At 39.9% G+C, this 21,291-nt stretch overlaps 1 protein-coding gene across 7 annotated transcripts in view; it reads left to right on the top strand.

The window, feature by feature from the left end:
• CADPS (calcium dependent secretion activator) overlaps nucleotides 1–21,291 on the top strand; it is a 447,229-nt gene that overhangs the window by 222,777 nt on the left and 203,161 nt on the right. For all 7 annotated transcript variants that reach the window (XM_033925902.1, XM_033925901.1, XM_033925899.1 and 4 more), the window contains exons 12-16: nucleotides 1,555–1,691; nucleotides 2,918–3,105; nucleotides 16,417–16,518; nucleotides 16,776–16,839; nucleotides 18,996–19,119. In XM_033925902.1, coding sequence (XP_033781793.1) covers nucleotides 1,555–1,691; nucleotides 2,918–3,105; nucleotides 16,417–16,518; nucleotides 16,776–16,839; nucleotides 18,996–19,119 — 615 coding nt within the window. The remainder of the gene's footprint in view (nucleotides 1–1,554; nucleotides 1,692–2,917; nucleotides 3,106–16,416; nucleotides 16,519–16,775; nucleotides 16,840–18,995; nucleotides 19,120–21,291) is intronic.

Raw genomic sequence — 21,291 nt, 5'->3', positions numbered from 1 at the left:
TAAAAGTTGTTACAGTTAGGAATGTAGAATGTCATAAAAGCTTATTAAAATAGCACTTCCCCCCTTTCATAAAACCACGAAAGCGTTTTTTAGCGCTAGCTGGCGCTGAATGCTGTGCGCTGCTCCGACGCTCTTAGGGACTCTATGAACATCGGAGCAGCGCACAGCATTCAGCACGCTGGCCAGCGCTAAAAACCATTTGCGTGGTTTTGTAAATGGGGTGGGCTTGAACATTATTAAAATACCTTAAAATGTTTCCCCATTGTTCCATTTTGATTTTAAGAAAAATGGTTTCTCGTAGAAATTTGGAAACCTGACAAAAAATTTTCAAAAAAATTGATCACACTCTTTTGTTTTCAGTTTTGACAAACAATCTTAGATTTTCCACCCATATTTTCATCATACAATATAAATATTCAAAAACAACATTCTATTGAAAAAGAACAAGATACTAAAATTAATTTATAGGGCTTTTCTCCAGCCCGTAAACTGTATGTCATACCTCAGTGATGCAAGGATTTTTAAAATAAAGATACAGGTTAAAATGATTAAAATTCTGTCCTGTTAAGGATTTGGTAGGAACCTTTGTGGTAGGAAATTGAGTGACAGTAATTCAGAATGACATGTGCCTTGTAATTCAGTTGTTCTTCAAGAAACAAAGGCTTAATCCGGGGGGACATCTTTGGCCACTCCCAGGTTCTAATCTCTGCTTTGTTTCACCAGTGATTCTAGTTTATTTTAGATGTACACTATTGGGATTAATTAGTTAGACCCTAGGTGGTTGTGCCTGTAGACGTCACCCTGAAAAGAAAAGTGTGAATGCATTGAGACTATTAATTCCCAACAAATGGCAGACCATAACCCTTGCTGTGTAAATTCTGTTTGTCTGTTGAGATGATTAACAAAATAAGCATGCCATTTAGTCACTATCTCGATGGGGAAAAAAAAAAAATTAAGTCTCAGTCTAATTTACTGGTGCTTAAAAGAACATCTACTGTATTTCCCTTTCCATTTCTTTGATGTAATGCAAAAATATATCCCAGCAATCAGAATCAAAGGATTGACAAAAAGTAAAATGGTGGTATCTTGTTTCTTTGCATCACTTTAAGTGGTACAGAAAAAAAATTCTAGCTCTTAAAACCAAAAGACATATCTTCAATAGAATGGCAGAATCTATTATAATCAAACCCCAAATAATTAACTAGGAGGTATTTTATTGTCTCAAACTGGCATATATATTAATTTTCAGTGGAATGTAAGATACAGTAAGTTATGATCTTCCATTCAGTTTTAAAGTAGATTAAATGTGATGTAATGAGTATCAATCATTCCGTTTCTCCTAAATACAACAAGCTAATCAATAACAGATGCAATGGGAGCTTAAGAGATTTTCATAGGCTTGACGTATTAAATTTTACAAACATTGTAATTCAATAAAGGGAATTAATTTAGCATTTATAATGCATAGCCTTTATATTTCTGTCTGTTGCAATGTCAAGGAAACTATGATACGTTTTCTAAATTGTGTGTTTCTTTACATATGCAAATAAACAGATGCCGACAGAGCTCAAAAGCATGGCATGGACGAATTTATCTCTTCCAACCCCTGTAACTTTGACCACGCTTTACTCTTTGAGATGGTTCAGCGCCTCACTTTGGATCACAGACTTAACGACTCCTACTCCTGCCTGGCAAGTATTTCCTGTGAATTTAAATTGCAAAAGAGAGAAAGAGAATTTACATTTTTTTTTTAAGTGCAGCTAGAATCAATTGGTCATTGATAGCTCCATCTGCCATTGTACAGATAGCTTTTTTATTTAGTGAAACTTGATGGCATGCCTCACCAAGAATGTGTGAAGCATAGTATAAATATCAAAGTGAGATATCATAAAAACCTCCACACCCCAACCACTCTCACCAGCCCGGGCCTCTATCCTAATCATATATGTCTGCCACTCCATCTTGACAGGAAGATAAAATTGGAAGACATTCCATAAATTACAGATTTTAGAACTCAGAGGGTTTGATGTTCTAACCTATGGAATTTCCTGATTTTTTTCTTACTTTTATACTCAAGTTAGCTACTTATACAAATGAACATGTTTCCACATTCTAATTTTCAAAATATGAAAGGCTTCCTAATTTGGCAGACTGACTCCTTGCTGTACGTTCTAAAGTTCTGCCAAGAGTCAGGCACCGCCATTTTGGAAGATGGAGGCTCAGAGACAGGAGTGAACGGGGATTCATCCTATTCTCTATAGGACGGTGTCCCTTTGGTCAGGCTTAGGAAGTAGGACCAGGCGATGGTGGGGATCCTAAGGCTGCAAGCTTTTTTCTATTTTAGAGAACAGGACTATGAAAGCTGGTGGCAGGGCTTGCTAGAGCACATTTGTTGCTTTTAGAACTCTGGGAGCAGGTTTGAAGGAAGGGATGATTACTAGGCCCAGTAGCATAGTTAGGGGGGAGGAGGCGGTCCGCTCTGGGTGTGGTCTTCCTAAGGGCGCAGTACCTCTCCTCTATGTCCCCAGATCCTCTCCTTGCCACGCGCGTGCACTGCTTGCCTTGTATATCAATCCACACTGTGTGATGATCACTACTGCCCAGTAAGCAACCACCCAGGCCACAAGAAGTTTGGAGGGGCCATTAAGTGATTTCTCTGTGTAAGATGTGGTTTTATGGGTTTTTAAAAAACTTTTTATTTATTCATTTCTTCAAATTTCAAACAAGCAATTCACATACTTGTATATAGATTTATAAACATTATTAATAGAAAATTTATAAACCCAATTCCACTTAATGATGTGGTTTTACTACAGAAATACCTTATAAAGTTACTCCCTAAATTCCAGTCATGTAAATATTGCACCAGTCTCTTGCTTTAGATTAACTGGAGGGGTTTTCTTTTATTTTAAAATAGGGCTGGTTCAGTCCTGGTCAGGTATTTGTGCTCGATGAGTACTGTGCACGGTACGGAGTCAGAGGCTGCCACAGACATCTCTGTTACCTCAGCGACTTACTAGAACGAGCAGAAAATGGGGCAATGATTGACCCTACCTTACTACACTACAGCTTTGCATTTTGTGCATCCCATGTTCATGGAAACAGGTAAGAGAATGCTCCGAATGATCTCGTCTTTTGCGAAGTATTGTATTTACGACTGCAACCCTGACAGGTGCATTTTAGAGAGAATGGAAATAGGAGTTGATGTATCCAGGTAAGAATGTGCCCAATTCTAGCAGTATTTTAGAAAAGCATCTGCCCAACCTAAAGCCTTTTCTAAAATACATACAGGAATGCAGATGATGGTAGTGACTATGTGTGATGGGAGCATCCATTTTACAACTGAAAATTCCACTTTGGCCGCTACCGTAAATAGACTGAAATAACTTTTATGCTAGACTGGCTACAACCAGTCCAAATCAAACCTTACCAGCATGGTAAGCTTTGAGCATTGGAGTCCCAGTCGCATCACTATGAGAGGGCATGGAAGAAAAGTCCCATTACAGAAAATAGGGAGAGATATTGATCACATGCTAGTTTTATTGCTAACAGTTTGAGAGGTTGCTAATACTGGGATCATACTTTGAAATGATATCCCCTCTTTTACTAAGCTGCGGTAGAGGTTTCTACTGCAGCTCAGAGCGCTAAATGCTCCAATGCTGCTCCAACATTACTCAAACACTCATAGAATTCTGTAATAATCGGAGCATTTAGCTCCCTGGGCCGTGGAAGAAGCCTCTACCACAGCTTAGTAAAAGAGGGCCATATATTGGTAAGATAGTTACTGGGGGATGACCCTGAGTCTAGAGGTGGTGGGAGACGGTCATCTATTTCTCATTTCTGGGTCAATTTTGAGGAAAATATTCAAGCAATAATGGATTCATTTAAAAATGAGAAGGCTCGTTCTCAGGAACCAGATGCAAGTGATGTGTTAAGGAATAGGGTGCAGACTGTATTTTACAGCAAAGCCTTCTATGCTCTCTGCCCTGATCATGGCTGGACAGATTCTGCTTCAGTAGCTGGAGAATAAGGCTTCTGCTGGGTAGACGTCTACATTGTGGATTCAGGATTTGCATGTAATTTAATTAGTCAATTAGGCGCTAACAATTAATTATCGGCATTAAATGGAGTTGACTGGCAATTAGTTGGTAGTAATTAGGAGTTACACATACATCTGACCTACACCACATTCTATAAAATGCATGCCCAAATTTCATTGCACGCAACTCAAAAGGGGGCATAATTAAGGAAGCAGCATGGGCAGGTCAGGGACATTCCCAGAAATTAGACACTATGTTATAGAATACATGGATTTGCACACTTATTTTTTGGGGATCAATTTTCAAGTTTATTTAAAATTTGTCATCCCGCTTATCAAGCTTCTAAGCAGCAAACAAAGGTAAAAAATAGATAAAATATGAGTAATACCTACTGATCTCGATAACAGACATAATTTATCGTACAATAGGTCAGGAGATAGAAATATAATAATACGAGATTTAGCTCATTTCGCGTGCGCTAAATGCTAATGCGCCTATTATATTCTGTAGACACATTAGCATTTATTGCATGCTAAATTGGCTAGCCCGCCTTAGTAAAAGACCCCCCCTTAATTGAGTTTAATTGGCTTAATCAGCACATTAATTGGTTGCGCTGATTAAAAACCATTTAAACCACGATTTTAAAAAAATGGAGGCACTTGGGGCACCTCCTAAAAGGCTTCCGATATCCTGTCCACATAGGTGCTTTACAACACCTAATGTCATTGTAGGCATGGTTAACACCGGAAGTGGTTCTCTTAGAAGATAGGCGCTGGGATGGTAAGCCTTTAAAACCCTGACTTATATTTCCCGCACCTATTTTCCACGTAGCTGCGATTCTGTAAACAGCGCTGTTGCTTGATTAACGTGTGATCGGCAGCCATTTTTTAAGGCAACTGACGATAATTTACAGACTCTGTGCCTGAGTGACCTTTACAGAACTGAGGAATATTCTCATAGAAGGCCAGGGCACATAAGTCCTTCAACTCTTCTGTGCCAAAAAGATGAGTACGGTTCTAGATAAAAAGACAGAACCTTCATCAATATTGCCTCACCATCATGCGATACTTCACTTTGAGTGAAAGTATCAATAGCACAAATCCTCTATGCTCTTAAAATAAATAATCAAAATGATTAGATGGACTTATGTTCGCTAAATCTGACAAAGGTAATGTTGACGCTATATGTAAATCCCAATCACTTATCTGAAAATGAGGCTCCATTTCATGTGCAGTACGGATCTCAATAGCTCTTAACTTTGGGCAAAAAAAGACCCAATAGCGGAGATAATAAAAAGGTCCCACAAAGCAATTTATTAGAACCTGTCAACTTCTCTTTGACGTTGGGTGCCATTTATGGAATCTGGCCTTAAGCGCACGGACTCCTACCTGCCCTCACCTGCTTACTTAAAACATTTCAGATAAGAAAAGCAGCAAAGGATCAGAAGATGCAAACACACAATTTTATAATGAACAGCGATAACACTGTTGAGAGCAGAAATCAAATTAGAACATACAATTTATAATATTGTTGAAAAGTGAGGCATATGTAAAACACGTGTACATTCATTGTGAAGCAGAATATGAAAGATGGATAAGTGTTAAATTGTTTTTAGCCTTCCAAGTGTTATGTCATCTGTTGTGCCTGAGAAAAACATGTTTGTGGTGTCTCAGAACCGCTTATAAGGGGTTTTTTTTTTTCCTTAATTTGGTAACTTTTCACAAAGTAAAGCAGTTATTTAATTGCCGCAGAACATCAAAAGTAAAGATTATCAGTGAAGCATGTTGTAGCTGTCTCAGCACAGCTACCATCAAGCAACTTAACCCCTTCATTCCTCTGAAGCAGGCACAGTTTACTAGAGTGCCCATGTCTGCCACTTTCAGGCTGTGTTTTCATATGAGGTTTCATTCAGCTCCCAGGAGAGAATGTTCTTCAATCATTGCAGCAAAGTAAGGGCAAAGGTAAAACCCTTCAGAGACTTAAATGTTTCTGGCTACATAAAAAATGCATCCATTTTTTAAATTCTATGTATATAGATCTACATTGCTTTATTTGTTCCAGTAGCATGACAAGTCCTGAGAACAAGAGACACGGAAGAGCAAATCGGGCCAGTAGAGGCCGCGAAGCAGCGTGTTTACAGTGCTGCGGCCGCTGCTGGAGCCAAGAGGTTTGTCGACCGCGGGAAGGGAAGGGGGTGGCAGCAGCGGCAAGGGACTAGGGGAGGTGGCCAGACCGCGAGAAGAGAAAATCGGGTGGGCCACGAAGAGACAGGGAGGAACTGGAGCGGAAGAGGTAAAGGGGTCTGCTTTGGGGGAGGGGTGTGCTTGGAGGCACAGAGCTTTGCTTGGGGGGGAGACAGAAGGGGGGCCACGGAGAGACAGGGAGGAACTGGAGCTGGAGAGGGAAAGGGGCCTGCTTTAGGGAAGGGCTGTGCTTGGAGGCAGACAGCTTTGCTTGGGGGGGGGAGACAGAAGGGGGCCATGGAGAGACAGTCAGGGAGGAATTGGAGGGGTAGAGGGAAAGGGGTCTGCTTTGGGGGGGAGGGGTGTGCTAGGAGGCAGACAGCTTTGCTTGGGAGGGGAAACAGAAGGGGAGCCACGGAGAGACAGGGAGGAACTGGAGCTGGAGAGGGAAAGGGGCCTGCTTTGGGGAAGGGCTGTGCTTGGAGGCAGACAGCTTTGCTTGGGGGGGAGTCAGAAGGGGGGCCACAGAGAGACAGGGAGGAACTGGAGCGGGAGAGGGAAAGGGGCCTGCTTTGGGGGAGGGGTGTGCTTGGAGGCAGACAGCTTTGCTTGGGGGGGAAACAAAATGGGGAGCCATGGAGAGACAGTCAGGGAGGAATTGGAGGGGTAGAGGGAAAGGGGGGTCTGCTTTGGGGGGGGAGGGGTGTGCTGGGAGGCAGACAGCTTTGCTTGGGAGGGGAGACAGAAGGGGGGCCACGGAGACACTGTCAGGGAGGAATTGGAGGGGTAGAGGGAAAGGGGGCTGCTTTGGGGGGAGGGATGTGCTGGGAGGCAGATCATTTTGCTTAGGTGGGGAAGACAGAAGGGGGTCCACGGAGAGACAGTTAGGGAGGAACTGGATGGGGAGAGGGAAAGGAGCCTGCTTTCTAGCACCCGTTAATGTAACGGGCTTAAAGACTAGTATATCATAAGAGGTTCTGAAGATTGATGTCTGTATAGTTATGATGTGCCTGCCATTGGTTTAGTTACTCAAAAGGGAAATAAGAGGAGCATTGATGAAAACATCTACCTTGAAATGGATCGTTTAATCTAATGCCTTTTTGCTTCCTTAATTGTTGAAATCTGATTTGATTTGGTATATTGACATTTTATATTAGGGGGATATTAATGATATTGTCCAGTTATGTTTATGTAATATGTGGAAATCGCAGGAAAATAAGATTTTCTATATGTGATATGTAAACCGCATAATTATATGCAGTATATAAATTTTTTAATAAATAAATAAGTTGGTGTTAGGAAATAGTTATGACAGTTAATTAGTTGAGATGACAATTAAAATACGTGACTGAAAACTTATCACAAAAGGTTTAAATTGATCATTTGCTAAAAAAAGATTGAGATAAGGTCTGATGTCTTAATGGCTCTACTCTGTAGTATCTGGTCTACAGCAGTCGGGTTTTAGGATCGTAAAACCGGATGCAAAATAGCCAAGCAAATATTAGTGAATCAATCATTTGGCTATTTTGCATGGGGTTTTACAAATTTGAATGGCCGGATTAGAAAATGGGCGATCGAGGGGGAAAACATGTGGTGGGCTGATTTGTGAATTGGGTCAGTTAGTAGTGATCATCGCTAAACCGACTATCACTGAGTTTAGTGATCGGGGCCATAGAGTCACATTACAGCAGCAGAATTCTCATATGTTATTTTTTTTTTTAAAAGGGGGGGGTCACAACACGATCTGAGCGCCATAAGCTTGTATAATTCATAGGACCACAATTTTCCTGCTTATTTTGGTTTGTATCCACATTGTGTTTTTTCTGTAAACTCAAATATTTCTGGAGCCCTGAGGAAGGCGGTTCAGTCGAAACACATGTTGGGCTCCCATTTTTTTTTTTTAAGCATAAGTGGATTCTGCTACTGTAATATGATTCTACCTCATTTTATTGACTGAATAAATGCTGGAATCATGAATGTCATCGCCACAGTCTTCTTTGGTGCTTGGCTTCACAATAATTGGACGTTAACAACTAATTATTGATACCTGTTTATGCACTCATCTGACTGCGTGCTATTTTGTAAGGCATGACACCTAACTAATAGCACGTAACTCAAAAGAGGGTGTAGCAATGGGCAAGTCACGTGCGTTCCAAGATAACCCTAAGGTTCCAGGATATGGGCGCCAGCAGGTGTAAATCTAGTGCTTTTTACAGAATCACGCTTAGTGCTGATTTTTTTCTGGCATCAAATTTTGAGTGCCTTGTATAGAATTCCACCTAAAATACCAATACCAGGTCCTTAGTGAATATTTGTGCCGTTATGCCAGTATCCCATAAAGGAAAGTACCAGGTACTTGTGACTTGGATTGGCCTCCGTGAAGATTGGATACTGGGCTAGATGGATCATTGGTCTATTCTTACGTTCACACCTCAGCCCTTTACATGAAAAAGGTTGGAGACACTGCACTATGTGCTTTCATTTTAATTCTTTGCAGATACTGTGCGCTAATGTTCCCATTAGCATGGAAACAACACAACAGCCTAAAGCCCTTAAAAATGCTGTATTCAGTCTGGGTTCAGCACTTGAGAAAGTCTTGCATTAATCCACTTTAAGCCTGGATTTTATTGCAGTTTAGTAAAATGACCCCTTCATTTTGCAATATAAAATCAATATGCTTTACTCTTATATTTAGAAAAAAATCAGAAAAAAAGAACCATTTGTTTAAATAGGATCCTGGTGTGATAGCTGTAAGATTAAGTGAGTTTTAATTAGACCATTTTTTGCAAATTAAAGAGCTCCTAATGCTATAGCTTTTGGGAAGATGAGCAATGAAAAACACATAACCTGTAAGTCTGCTGACATACAGCTGGGCTTGTATCTGAAATTTGACAAAAAAAACCTTGAAAGTGTTATCATTCATGACACGGCTGAGGACGGGGAGTCTGTGAGGAGAGTAAAGATGACAGAACTAGTGTCAACCCCTGTGACAAGGACTTAAAGAGCAGCCAACATGACATCTTTCCTTTCACACTGCTGAAAATGTCAACTTTGTGAAGGACACTGAGAAAAACGGTCTGCCGAAAAATTGAAAGATAGATTAAGAGACCTACATCATGTCAAATGTTATACAGTGTGCAACTGTTTGAGAAAGGAATTCCTTACAATTTTATTTATTTATTTGGATTTCTATCCCCGTTCTCCCGGGAGCTCAGAACGGGTTACAGTTGACATTCACAATAAAGTTACAGGTCAACAAAATTATAGGCATTCGAATAAGAGATAGGTGAAAAGACTTAGAGAGAGAAGGGGAGGGGAAGTAAGGGGAGCACGGGAATGGAAGAGGGAAGAGGAGGGTAGAGATGAGGGAGCGGGAGCAAGGAGTTAAAGGAAAGAGAGCAGGGAACAGGAGAGAGGGAGGAGAGAAAGAGATAAGGAAGGGGAGCTAGGAGGAGGTTGTCCGTTAGCACTGTTCAATTGAAGAGATGGGTCTTCAGCGTTTTCCGGAAGCTCATCAGCGAGTCATGATGGATTCTATTTGGCAGGTCCTGTAAGACTTCCTTGCTCTCCAAGTGTTATTACAAACATTGGCGTAGTAGGGGGGGAGTGAGGGGGTGATGCACCCCGGGCACCATCTTCACAGCAGGTGCTAGTGCCAGCACCTTTCTTCCTCTCCCCTCCCCCTCCCCCCATGTACCTCTTTAAATGTTCACTGACACGAGTAGCATCTTCCACAGGCCTCGGCTGCTTTCTGACGTTACTTCCTGGTCACGGGACCAGGACGTGATGTCAGAAGGGACCTGAGGCCAGCGCGAGCAGCAGGTGCAAGGTGCTGCTCATGCTGGCGAACATTTCAAGAGGTACGTGGGAGGCGGGGACTGCTCAAGTGGTGGGGGAAGAGTGGGGGGTGCCAACCTCCCTCGCTATGCCACTGACTACAAACAGGGCCGGATTCAGTAAATGACGCCAAAAATTAGGCACTAGTTAAAATCAGCACTCACCTTGGTCATTCTTAGATTTATATGTTCGTTCTGCTCTATAGACACTTCTGCCTCTCTCTCTCTCTCTCTCTATCTCTCTCTATTTCTCTTTCTCTCTCTCTTCCTTTATCTTTCTCTCTCTTTCTCTTATCCCTCCTGTTTCTCTGTCTTTTTCTGTTCCTTTTCTAAGCAGTTCCAGATACTCTGGATCCTTTTCATTAATCTAGTTTTATTCAAACGATTGTAGATACGAATATTTGATACATGATTTTTATTATGATTCTATGTGTTTGAGCTGCTTTCTGTTTATAATTCTTATAATATTCAATAAAATTATTGAACTAAAAAAAAAAAACAAAGGACGATCTGAGATGGGCTCAAAGTGCCGATTCCAATACCCAACTTTGATCATGAGGACTTATGCCAGCTAAAACGTGCTGTAAACTCTAGCGTGCAAGCTATGTAGATGTGCTTCTTTTGAATTCTAGTACACAACATGCAACTTTCAGAATGCCCCTGACCTAGCCCCTCCCGTGGACACCCCCCTTTTGGGTTCCACACTATGGGATTCTAGCGACCTGTGTTATAAAATAGCATACCGTGAGATGATAACTAATGACAATAATTGATTGTTATCATCCAATAATGGATTGCTGATTGCTTGTTAACCAACTGAGCTGCTTGCATAATTCAGGATCGTACGTAATTTTGGGCACACAGCATTCATTAAACTATATAGAATCTAGGGAATAATGTGTAGTTTCTCAAGAGGTTGTTATTTAAAATTGTTTTCATAACATAAAGATACGGCTGTTTGAATAGCAATAATTCTTAGATGAAGGTGAATTCCGACAAAACAAGAAAAGTTTAAGGGCTCCTTTTACTAAGGTGCGCTAGGGCTTTAACACGTGGAATAGCGCGCGCTAGATTGCCCCGCGCGCTAGACCTTTACGCCAGCATTGAGCTGGCGTTAGTTCTAGAAGCTTAGCGTGCGGTAATTTCCTGAGTGCGCTAAAAACGCTAGCGCATCTTAGTAAAAGGAGCCCTAAATATTCATCCCATATCAAAAAAAAATGTGGTGAAATATCCATTTTGTTCTAACAGTGTGTGATTTTTTAAAATCTTTCTTTGTATAATATTAACAACGCAGAAGTGTCATCTGATTGCAATTTGCCCATTTTAAAGTGTAATGGTTGGTACTGGGGAATATAATAACTCATGTTTATGCTAAGAAGTGAAATGGTGTGGTGGCCATGTTCGTCCACTTTCCAGGGTAATATAAAGAAATAAAACAAAGGAAATAAGGTGATACCTTTTTTATCGGACTAACCAATGCATTTTATGATGAGCTTTCAACAGTAACCCTTCTTCATATCAGAAAATTGCAAATGTCGACAAATGTCATCATATATGAGGAAAACATGAAAACATTTTGGAGATAGGAAGAGGGAAGGGTGGGCAGGAGATAGAAAGGTCTTTATAGTGGCGAAAGAAAGCCCAGATATCTGAAGTTCTGTCTGGTATCAAGTTTTATCAAGTTTATTAACAGAATTTGATTTATCGCTTATTGAAATCACTAAGCGATGTACATTACAATATATAGCAAGGTAAAAGAGTTTCACAACTTAACAATAAACATTTGACTAAAACAAACAGGTAATTGGGATGGAAAGATTAAAAGTTACATATTTCGTTAAAAATAGAAAATTGGGGAAAAACGATAGGTAAGGGTACATAAAAATCTCAGCTATTAAAATATTAAAAACATAATCTGCTTTAAACATTGAAGGCATCTCTAAATAGATAAGATTTTAAGGATTTTTTAAATATTAAGATATCTTTTTCATCACGAATATATTGGGGAAGGGCATTCCACCATAGGGGACCTGTCACTGAAAAAATATCTGCCCTTCTAGTACCAATAATCTTCAAGGAAGGAACTGAGAGAAGGTTTTGATTAGAGGAACGAAGTGAACGTTGAGTATTATAGGGTATCAAGAGCCTGGATATAAATTGGGGTTCTTCACAAGCTAAAGTTTTGAAGATGAGTAACATTATTTTAAATGTGATTCTATGGCTAATAGGTAGCCAGTGAGAATCTATCAACAATGGAGAAACATGATCGTACTTTTTTGCATTATATAATAATTTTATTGCGGTGTTTTGAATCAGTTGTAATCTTCTTTTTTCTTTTGATGAAATATTAAGGAATAGAGAGTTGCAATAATCAAGTTTGGATATTACTAAAGAATGGATCAGTATTGTTACAGATTTTGGAGTCAGAAATTTGGATATTGATCTAATACGACGTAATTTAAAAAAGCAGTTTCTAACTGTTAGAGAAATATGTTCATGATAAGTGAATTTATTGTCAATTAGAACGCCAAGAATTTTAACTGAGGGAACTAGATTGAGTGTGGAATTATTAAGAATAAATTGATTTGACAATGGTAGGTGTCAAAATACCTTATTTTGAGTTCAATGATTTCAAAGGTTTTACTTTCTTGGTTTGTCTTAAAGGGCTAGATTAACTAAACCCACCGATTAACTTGCGACCCGATTTCCCTCCGACCCGATTCACTAACCTCTGTCCCGATCATCCTCTGATCCACATATGCAAATGAGGGGGAACGACATTCAAATGCAGGCAGGCAGCAATTCACTAAAAATAAAAGAGGGACATCAACTGGGCTGACCAGTCAAAAATAAGTGACTGCTGAGGACCAGGCCCTCAGGTCCTTTCCGACTGCCCTGCTCTCTGCCCCGATTCTGCTTCTCTGCTAGCCCCGAATCTCTGCTGTCCTTCCCCACAGTGCAAGCCCGTGGTTTAAAGCGGGTTAAAACCACAGGCTTGCAAAGAAAAAAAAAAAAGTAGTGCTCTGCCGGGCACAGAGAGTAAAAACAAACAAACAAAAAAGGTTGCTCTTTAAGCATACGCAGACCATCTACAGGAGCAGGGGGGCAGAGGGTTGCCGCGTCTGTAGGAAGACCGTGCCCGAGGTGAACCACAAGACACAGACACACCTCTTACTACGCCATTGAGTGTGGTTGCCATGTTAGTCTATTTGCATGCACAGAAATAAAGCTTTTTAAAGATTCACTTCTGTTTTCTAGTATGGGAAATATCCAGAGTTCACTGTCCAGATAGTGCCACTGACTGTCCTAACAGACTGTCTCAGTGCTATCTGGATCCATGCTGAGACAGAGAGTGGGTATCCAGTAAGTGGCAATACTCAGTCCACTAAGCAGATAATCATCTGGATTAAGTTAAAACCACTGTTCCCTCTAAGCTGAGCAAGAGTCCTCCAGCTGCATTGCTGCCAGTATGGGGCAGTACTTCAATACTGTGTTTTCAATTGCTAAGAACAGGCAGATTTACTGGAGCCCTGCAAGGCTTGCCTGTTCGAGCACCCCTACTGGCTGAACTATAAATGGAGGACAGAAAAATTGTTGTCCTATCTTTGGGCTAGATTCACTAACTGCCCGACCGTGTCTGATCCATGTCTGATCCGGACAGGTCTGATGGATTCTTCAACCAGTAATATTCAAATGGGGGCGATTGGAGGAATGCCCCCATCTGCCGACACAGATCACTAGTGTGCGATCCCGACGCATGTGCAGACCATCTGTAGATGTGCGGGGAAGGGCAGGAGAGATTCGGGACAGATCAGGGTGGCAGGCAGATGAGATTTGGGGCAGCAGAGAGCAGGGTGGCAATGGAGCTGGAGAGTCAGAAAGGACGTTTGTGACTGGTTCCCAGCAGTTGCTTCTTGGGTTGATCGGCCAGCCCAGTCGGATCGCGAAATTTGTGTTATGAATTGCGCCCCTGCCTATTTTGCATGCTGTTCCCCTCATTTGAATGAGCGGATCGGAATCGGATCGAAGAGAGGTAAGTGAATCGGGCCGGAGTAAAATCAGGTCGCAAACTGATCAGTAAACGATCGGTTTGCAAAGTGAATCTAGCCCTTTATCAGGTTAGTCTCCAGGTAGCGATTTGAATATCACCTTTATCCAGATAGAGCAGTGAGTGGCAGTGAATGTTCAGTACCAGCCACTATCGGATTCTGGAATTGATTTCATGTAACCACCATGGCTGTGTTTAAAGGAAAATGCTGACTGTGACAACTGAATATTAGGACATTCATCTTTTGCTCACTGTGTTCTGATCTAAGGAATGGAGAATTAGCTCTCAAAAGCATATCAAAAGATGTACACTGCGATAGGGGATCAACAGAACCGCAAATAACTTTTTCATGTTATTCGCTGTTTTCTACTAAAAACCATTGTGAATATGGTGAAACCGTGAATAATATGGTGGGAGACCTGGCCTGTTCCTGAAGGAGAGGCAAAACACAGTGAAGAAAGTGCTGGGAATCAGCAATTTTCTCTGTGAAGACTTGGAATCAGCGATTTCTCTATGCAAGCTGAAGTAATTTGGGGAGAGGAGCCAGCAAGCCAAAAACTGTGAATAATCGAAACCACGAATGCTGAAACCGTGAATATGGAGGTAGCAGTTAGCCCAATTAAAAGACGTCGCCATATACTGATCAATATTCAACCAGCAGTGATAAACATATTTTTAAACACTAACCATCACCATCTAAATTAGACCCGGATATTCAGTAAACGGGACATATCCAGTTACCGACATTGAGTATCTGTGTCTGCAGTGATACCTGGAAGTTTTCCAGGTACAGCCAATATTACATTACATTAGTGATTTCTATTCCGCCATTACCTTACAGTTCAAGGTGGATTACATCCAAACTAAAACAAAAATTACATTCAAAATTTGAAGGAATAGAATAAGCGATAACATAGAATTTTTAAGGTAATATATGTTGGTTAAAGAGTTACCAAAGGGAAGTGGGGGTCTTTAGGAGATAAGAATAGGGTGAAATTATGAGTTTTAGATAACGTTTTGTAGATAAAAGAGTATTAAAGCGATCTAAGGGTAAATAGAGTGTTGGATATTGGGTTGGGATTGGTTGTGCTGGATAGGTTTTATGTGTTTTTTGAAGAGTATGGTTTTAATATCTCTCCTGAAGGCTTTGTGGTCTGTAGTCAAAGATAATAGAGTGGTGATTTGTCTGTCCAGTTTAGCTGCTTTGGAGGCTATTAGGTTATCATAAAGTTTTTTTCGTTTGACATCTTTGGATGATGGATGAGTGAATAGTGAGTGGGATCTTCTGTGCCTGGTTGAGGAGGATTGATTTAGTCGGTTATTCCAGTAGGTTGGGCTTTCTCCGTTGAGAGCCTTGTAAAGTAAACAGTAGAATTTGAAGTGCACTCTCGCTTCTATTGAAAGCCAGTGCGAGTCATGGTATGCCTCTGTGATATGGTCATATTTTTTTTAGGAAATAGACAAGTCTCAGGGCTGTATTCTGTATTGTCTGCAATTGCTTCATCATGGTCGTAGGACAAGGTAGGTATAGTATGTTGCCGTAGTCTATCATCCCAAGGATAAGAGATTGTACAAATAGTAGAAATTGCTTCTTTTCGAAGAATGTTCAGATTTTTCTTAGATTTCTCATGGTCATGAACGATGCCTTTATTATTTTGTTAATTTGGTAGATATCCGGTGTAGTACCCATTTACCTAACTGGGCAAAATTAGACTTGCCTTTTCTGTGGTCCATCTTGTCCGGTTAGGTACGTGTGTACCAGCACTGAATATGACTAGTTTCAAGTTTAATGAGGTTTTGATTAATCGCTTAATCTTAATTCTAAGCGATGTATACATTAGTAAAATTACAAAATTTGGGGAACAATACGATGCATAACAAGAGCTAAGTCCTATATAAAGCCCAGCTCTGCCCCGACTTCACCCCTGGACCACTGCCTGCTCAAAGTTGATATTGAGGAGCACTGCCTAGTAAGTGCCACAGAATTTTGGCAGCTGGCCAGCTCAGCGTGATTTAATCAAGCAGGAGTCTCGCTTGCCCAGTTAAATTGCTTTGAATATCAAGCCTATAGTTTTGGGGGATTTACCTTTTTTATTACTTAACCTTTATTTCTGTTGGAACATTGTTTTTGTATAGCCTGAAGTCGCACTGCGTCCTGTCGTACGTGACAGCCAAACGTGGGCCTTGTTTTCCAGAGAACTCTATTTTATTCCAAATTGTCTGATGCTTTGTTGACTCTACCAATGACTCATTGGTAACATGAGCTAACGTTTAGTAACTTTTGCTGGGTATTTTTTTTGTCTGTTCAGGCCTGATGGGATAGGAACTGTGACAGTGGAAGAAAAAGAACGGTTTGAAGAAATCAAGGAGCGACTCCGCTTACTTCTGGAGAATCAGATCACTCATTTTAGGTAAAGTCTGTCCGTGTCTGTTTCCAGAGGTACAGACATGAGAAAAGCATGTAGGGTTACCAGATATCCGGATTTCCCTGGACATGTCCTCCAAATCGTGTTGAGCATCGGGGCAGGGATGGGTGGAATTCGGCGGATCTGGGGGCGGGTCAAAGTAAAATCTGGTAACCCTAGATCTATATCCAGTATGTGATTAATCTGGTCAATATTGTTCCAATGTGTATTACAAAGAATTTAATAATGTGTACTTTTTCTAGGTATTGTTTTCCATTTGGTCGTCCTGAAGGTGCATTGAAAGCTACTCTGTCCCTTTTGGAAAGGGTAAGCATATAGTATTCAGCAAAAAGAAGGCTACAATCATAGGTATTCACAATCTTTTTAAAAGATTTTAAAATAAGGTTCGAGAATCAAAGTTAAGTGTTTTGTTATCTACTATTATTTTCATTATAGCTGGATACAATAAACCATATTTAGCTCCAATCTCACGTAATGCCGGTCTCATATCTAAAAACTGCTTCCTTCTCTCCGCCGTAGCTTTAGTAAAGTCCGGTACGATATGAATTCTGGCATCCTGGCATCGCATATTTTGATTTTCCTTTGCCAAGCGGATAATCTCTATAGCATGCTGGTACCTTAAGAGTTTAAAAATTATCGGCCGAGGACCAACAAATTTATCAGGTCTTCTAGTAGGTATCCTATGTGCTCTCTCTATCTCAATCGGATGTTTTGATTTAAAGGGGAGGACTTTCATTATGAAGTTTTCTAAAATGATCATGACTGGAGTTGCCATCCAACATATTACTAATAATTGGAAAGATCATACATAGTAGGCTGAATTTTAAGTTTTGGTGGAATTCATTATGTTATATATATAGAATGGAAAGATCAATAGCGATACAAAATGGAAATTATAATAATTTTATTAAAATTTGGGAGCCATTAACGTCTTTTTGTCATGATTAAATGCCATTTTTCTATTAGTTATACACCATATAGTATTGGGAGGGGGGAGGGATACAAATATAGGTTCTTATTATGAATGAAGGGCTTTGAGGGAGGGTGGGGAGAGGGTTACATTTGTATGTTTAGATTATAATGATAAGATAAGCAAGTGCGCTGATTAATTGTGTTTGTTATGATTGTTGTACACTTGATGAAAGTTTTAAAAATGAATAAAGAATTATTAAAAAAAAAAAATAAGGTTCGATTCACTGCCATCAATGTTGACCTCCAGAAAGGTGAAGAGCAGAAAAATAGGACCTGCAAACAGTAGATTCTGTAAACGGCGCCTAAATCGGCAGACGCCTATAAAAATGGTGCTGACCACGTGTCAATCACACAGGCACCATTTAAAGAATTGTGGCTAACAGCGCCTCCCAGAAAACTTAGCCATCTGCAATGCAGGTCAGAGTTTAACTGGCCAACAATGCAGATGTCGAAGTTCTTTATTGAATGGTGCCTAATGGCACCTAAGTCCCACTATACCCATTTAAGCTTAATGCCATTAAGCATCCTGCTGCAGATGCGATTCCAGTTCCTATACTGTAAACGCCTCTGGCTCTGACTTTTTAGAAATGAGTTTTTAATCATTTTTAAATGGCGCGTTCAATTACCGATTAAACAATTAACTGGTCCTTTTATTAAGGCGCACTAACTGATTTACCACGCTAAATGCTAAGGCGCCCATTATATTCTATGGCGCACGCTAAATCAGTACCATTTATAGAATATAGCCCATAGTATATATTCTCCAAATAGTTACTGTCCTAAGAGAGAATAATCAGTCAGTGTTATATTGAAAATGGGAATTGGCATGAACATGTGAATATCCTCTCCCCACATACTTTCTAAAATCTGCCTCAGCATTATAATTTTCATGCTTCCAGCTAGCCAAAGAAATTTGAATAGAGACGTTTAAATACCTACGTAATATAAATGTGCATGAGTCGAGTCTCTTTCATTTGAAAGGAAACTCTGCAATGAGAGGGCATAGGATGAAATTAAGAGGTGATAGGCTACAGAGTAATCTGAGGAAATACTTTTTTTATGGAAAGGGTGGTAGATGCGTGGAACAGTCTCCCGGAAGAGGTGGTGGAGACAGACTGTGTCTGAATTTAAGAGGGCCTGGGATAGGCACGTGGGATCTCTCGGAGAGAGAAAGAGATAATGGTTACTGCGAATGGGCAGACTAGATGGGCCATTTGGCCTTTATCTGCCATCATGTTTCTATAATTATAAAGCTCTATGACATCACAGTGCAGGTGTAAAGAGCCTTAGCCAATAGGAAGAAGAGATGCAAATGTTAAACGTCTTAGCCAATAGAGAGAGGAAAAGATAGTGGATGCTGCAGATGGGCAGACTAGATGGGCCATTTGGCCTTTATCTGCCATCATGTTTCTATGGATATTCTGTTGAAATATTATGAACGTTTCAGCTATATTGTGACTCAGATATTGCTATGTTTCTCTTATTTCAAGGTTCTAATGAAAGATATAGTCACTCCAGTCCCTCAAGAAGAGGTAAAAAACGTAATCCGCAAATGCTTAGAACAAGCAGCTTTGGTCAACTATACCCGGCTCTCCGAATATGCCAAAATTGAAGGTAAGGCAATCTTGGTGAAATAGCATAATGAAGCTTACTATCACATCATTCTGTGGAATAATGAGCAGACAAAATTTTCTATTAGTATGTAATGGTTTGTTTTAGCATTTGTTCCCTTTAAAAAATTAAAAAAAATTAAGTCCTAGCATTATAAAATCAAAGCCTCCTTTTTCTTTATCTGTTTCTTTTTTCATGAGGGAGAATGCATCACAGTTAACAAACCAGTATGACTCCAGATTAGTTTGTAGTTTGCTTGATCAATGGTGTATAATATTGCTGTTTATTTGCCCTTGTTTTAAAGAAAAATCACCAGGTGTCATCATTTCAATGAAAAAAGAGGCATTATTGATTTTGACGTGCAACATTGGCTTGTAGGTATGCTTGTCAAATGTGAGAAATGTATTTGTGCTTTCTGATTTCTATTTTAAGGTTAAATAGCTTTCTCAAGTAGTGTTCCAAAAGCATTTATATAGCATGTAGGAGAAGTTGACTGACATTGTCCTCGTTGCCACATGTTCCTTAGTTCTGATGTAAATGTTGTTCGGAGTAATTGTGAGACACCTGTTTCCGTTGGATAAAAAGCTATTGACTCATTAAGAAATATGCTTTCAGATCTTCAACAATTATATAGATGAATTCACTCAAAGTTAAGATATGTCAACTGTAACATAAATGTGGAATTTGGAAGTCTGTATGTTCTCAACTATGGTGCATGTGGTTTATACCTTGTGTTGTAGTCTGTGTCTTGTATGAGATATGAATGACTGGTAGATGCATTGTCTACAAAATGCTATTATTATACTAAATAGATAAACCCACTACTTTAAATACTATAATTGTATTCCATACCCTCATTTCCATAGGGATCAGGGTGGTTTGCAGTCAGATTTTAGTACAATGCACATGTCCTCTCTTTTTCGATTATGTGTTTGACCATGCAAATTGTGTACCAGTGGTAATGAATTCATTGTTATGCATCCAGTGAGAAACACTTAAGAATTGGGCACTAAAAGGATGTTTATCAATTCTTGACTTGGTAATGAGCGGCAAAAATAGAGGAGAAAGGAAGCTTTGATAAGCACTGTACTATCAGTCAATTTAGCGAACTATTACACCTCATGGGACAAGTAATTGGTAAATTTGGTAATATACACTTGAAGTGAGCGAGACATGGATGGAGAATGATTAAGATCAATAACAGTTCTTGTGGTATGGATGCGTCCGTGAAACACTAGCTTCCCCACACTTCTGTGTAAATAGTACTAACCTTTTGGAAAGATCTGCTCTCTTCTTTCAGATAAAGCTATGCAAAAAAAAAAAAACCATACTTTAAGATCTGTAAGTAAAAATGCATTCATTTCCAAAGTAGAACACTTTAGTGTATACTTCCCTTTTGTGCCTCAATTCTTCTTGGTTGTGTTAACTACCTTCCCTCTTTTGCACTGTGACTTTTATAGGTCTGGGAATACTTTGAAGCAACAAACCCCCCCCCCCTCTTTTTTTTTCCAGCTCTCTTTTCAGAGAAATACTTCATTCCACACTACCTGCTTTCTTCTGCTTCTCTCCTTCCTTATCCGTTATTGGCACAGCCACTTTTTGCCCTATATATGTATATGTATATATGTATGTAGTCACTATATAAGTGGCTGTGGTATCAATTTCCGAGCATGCTGGGATTGTGAATTCAAGCAACCCAACATCCACTGGCTGCATGTACCAGGTTTTCTCTCATGGGCATAGTCTTCCACAAGTTAAAGGAATTAAGAATATTTCTACCATCGAGCTGACTATCAAAATTGTACAACTTTTAAATTTAACAGTGTCTTGAATTGACTCTACATGAAGACCTACTAACCCTTTTATACATAAGTGTAATAGTGGACTTATGGTGACTGATGTACTTCTATAGGGTATTGTAGTTATATTGTTTGTGGCTATGCTTATGAAGAAAAGCTTGTAAAAGCCTTAGATACTAAAGGCTGACACCCTTAGTATCTTGGTGCCTAGATCAATAAAAATCTGTTTCCCTTTACTCATGATGTTTGGATCATTACATTCTTGCCAAAAATTTCAAGACAATTCCTAGAATCATAGTCATGGCCTCTTTTGTGGCTCATGGGCATGCTGAATGGTTAATCCAGTAGACATCAAATTTTAAATTCCTTTCTTCCC

The sequence above is a fragment of the Geotrypetes seraphini genome, chromosome 17, assembly GCF_902459505.1.
Source record: "Geotrypetes seraphini chromosome 17, aGeoSer1.1, whole genome shotgun sequence".
Classification (NCBI taxonomy): Eukaryota; Metazoa; Chordata; class Amphibia; order Gymnophiona; family Dermophiidae; genus Geotrypetes; species Geotrypetes seraphini.
This window is presented reverse-complemented; position numbering and strand designations above follow the sequence as displayed.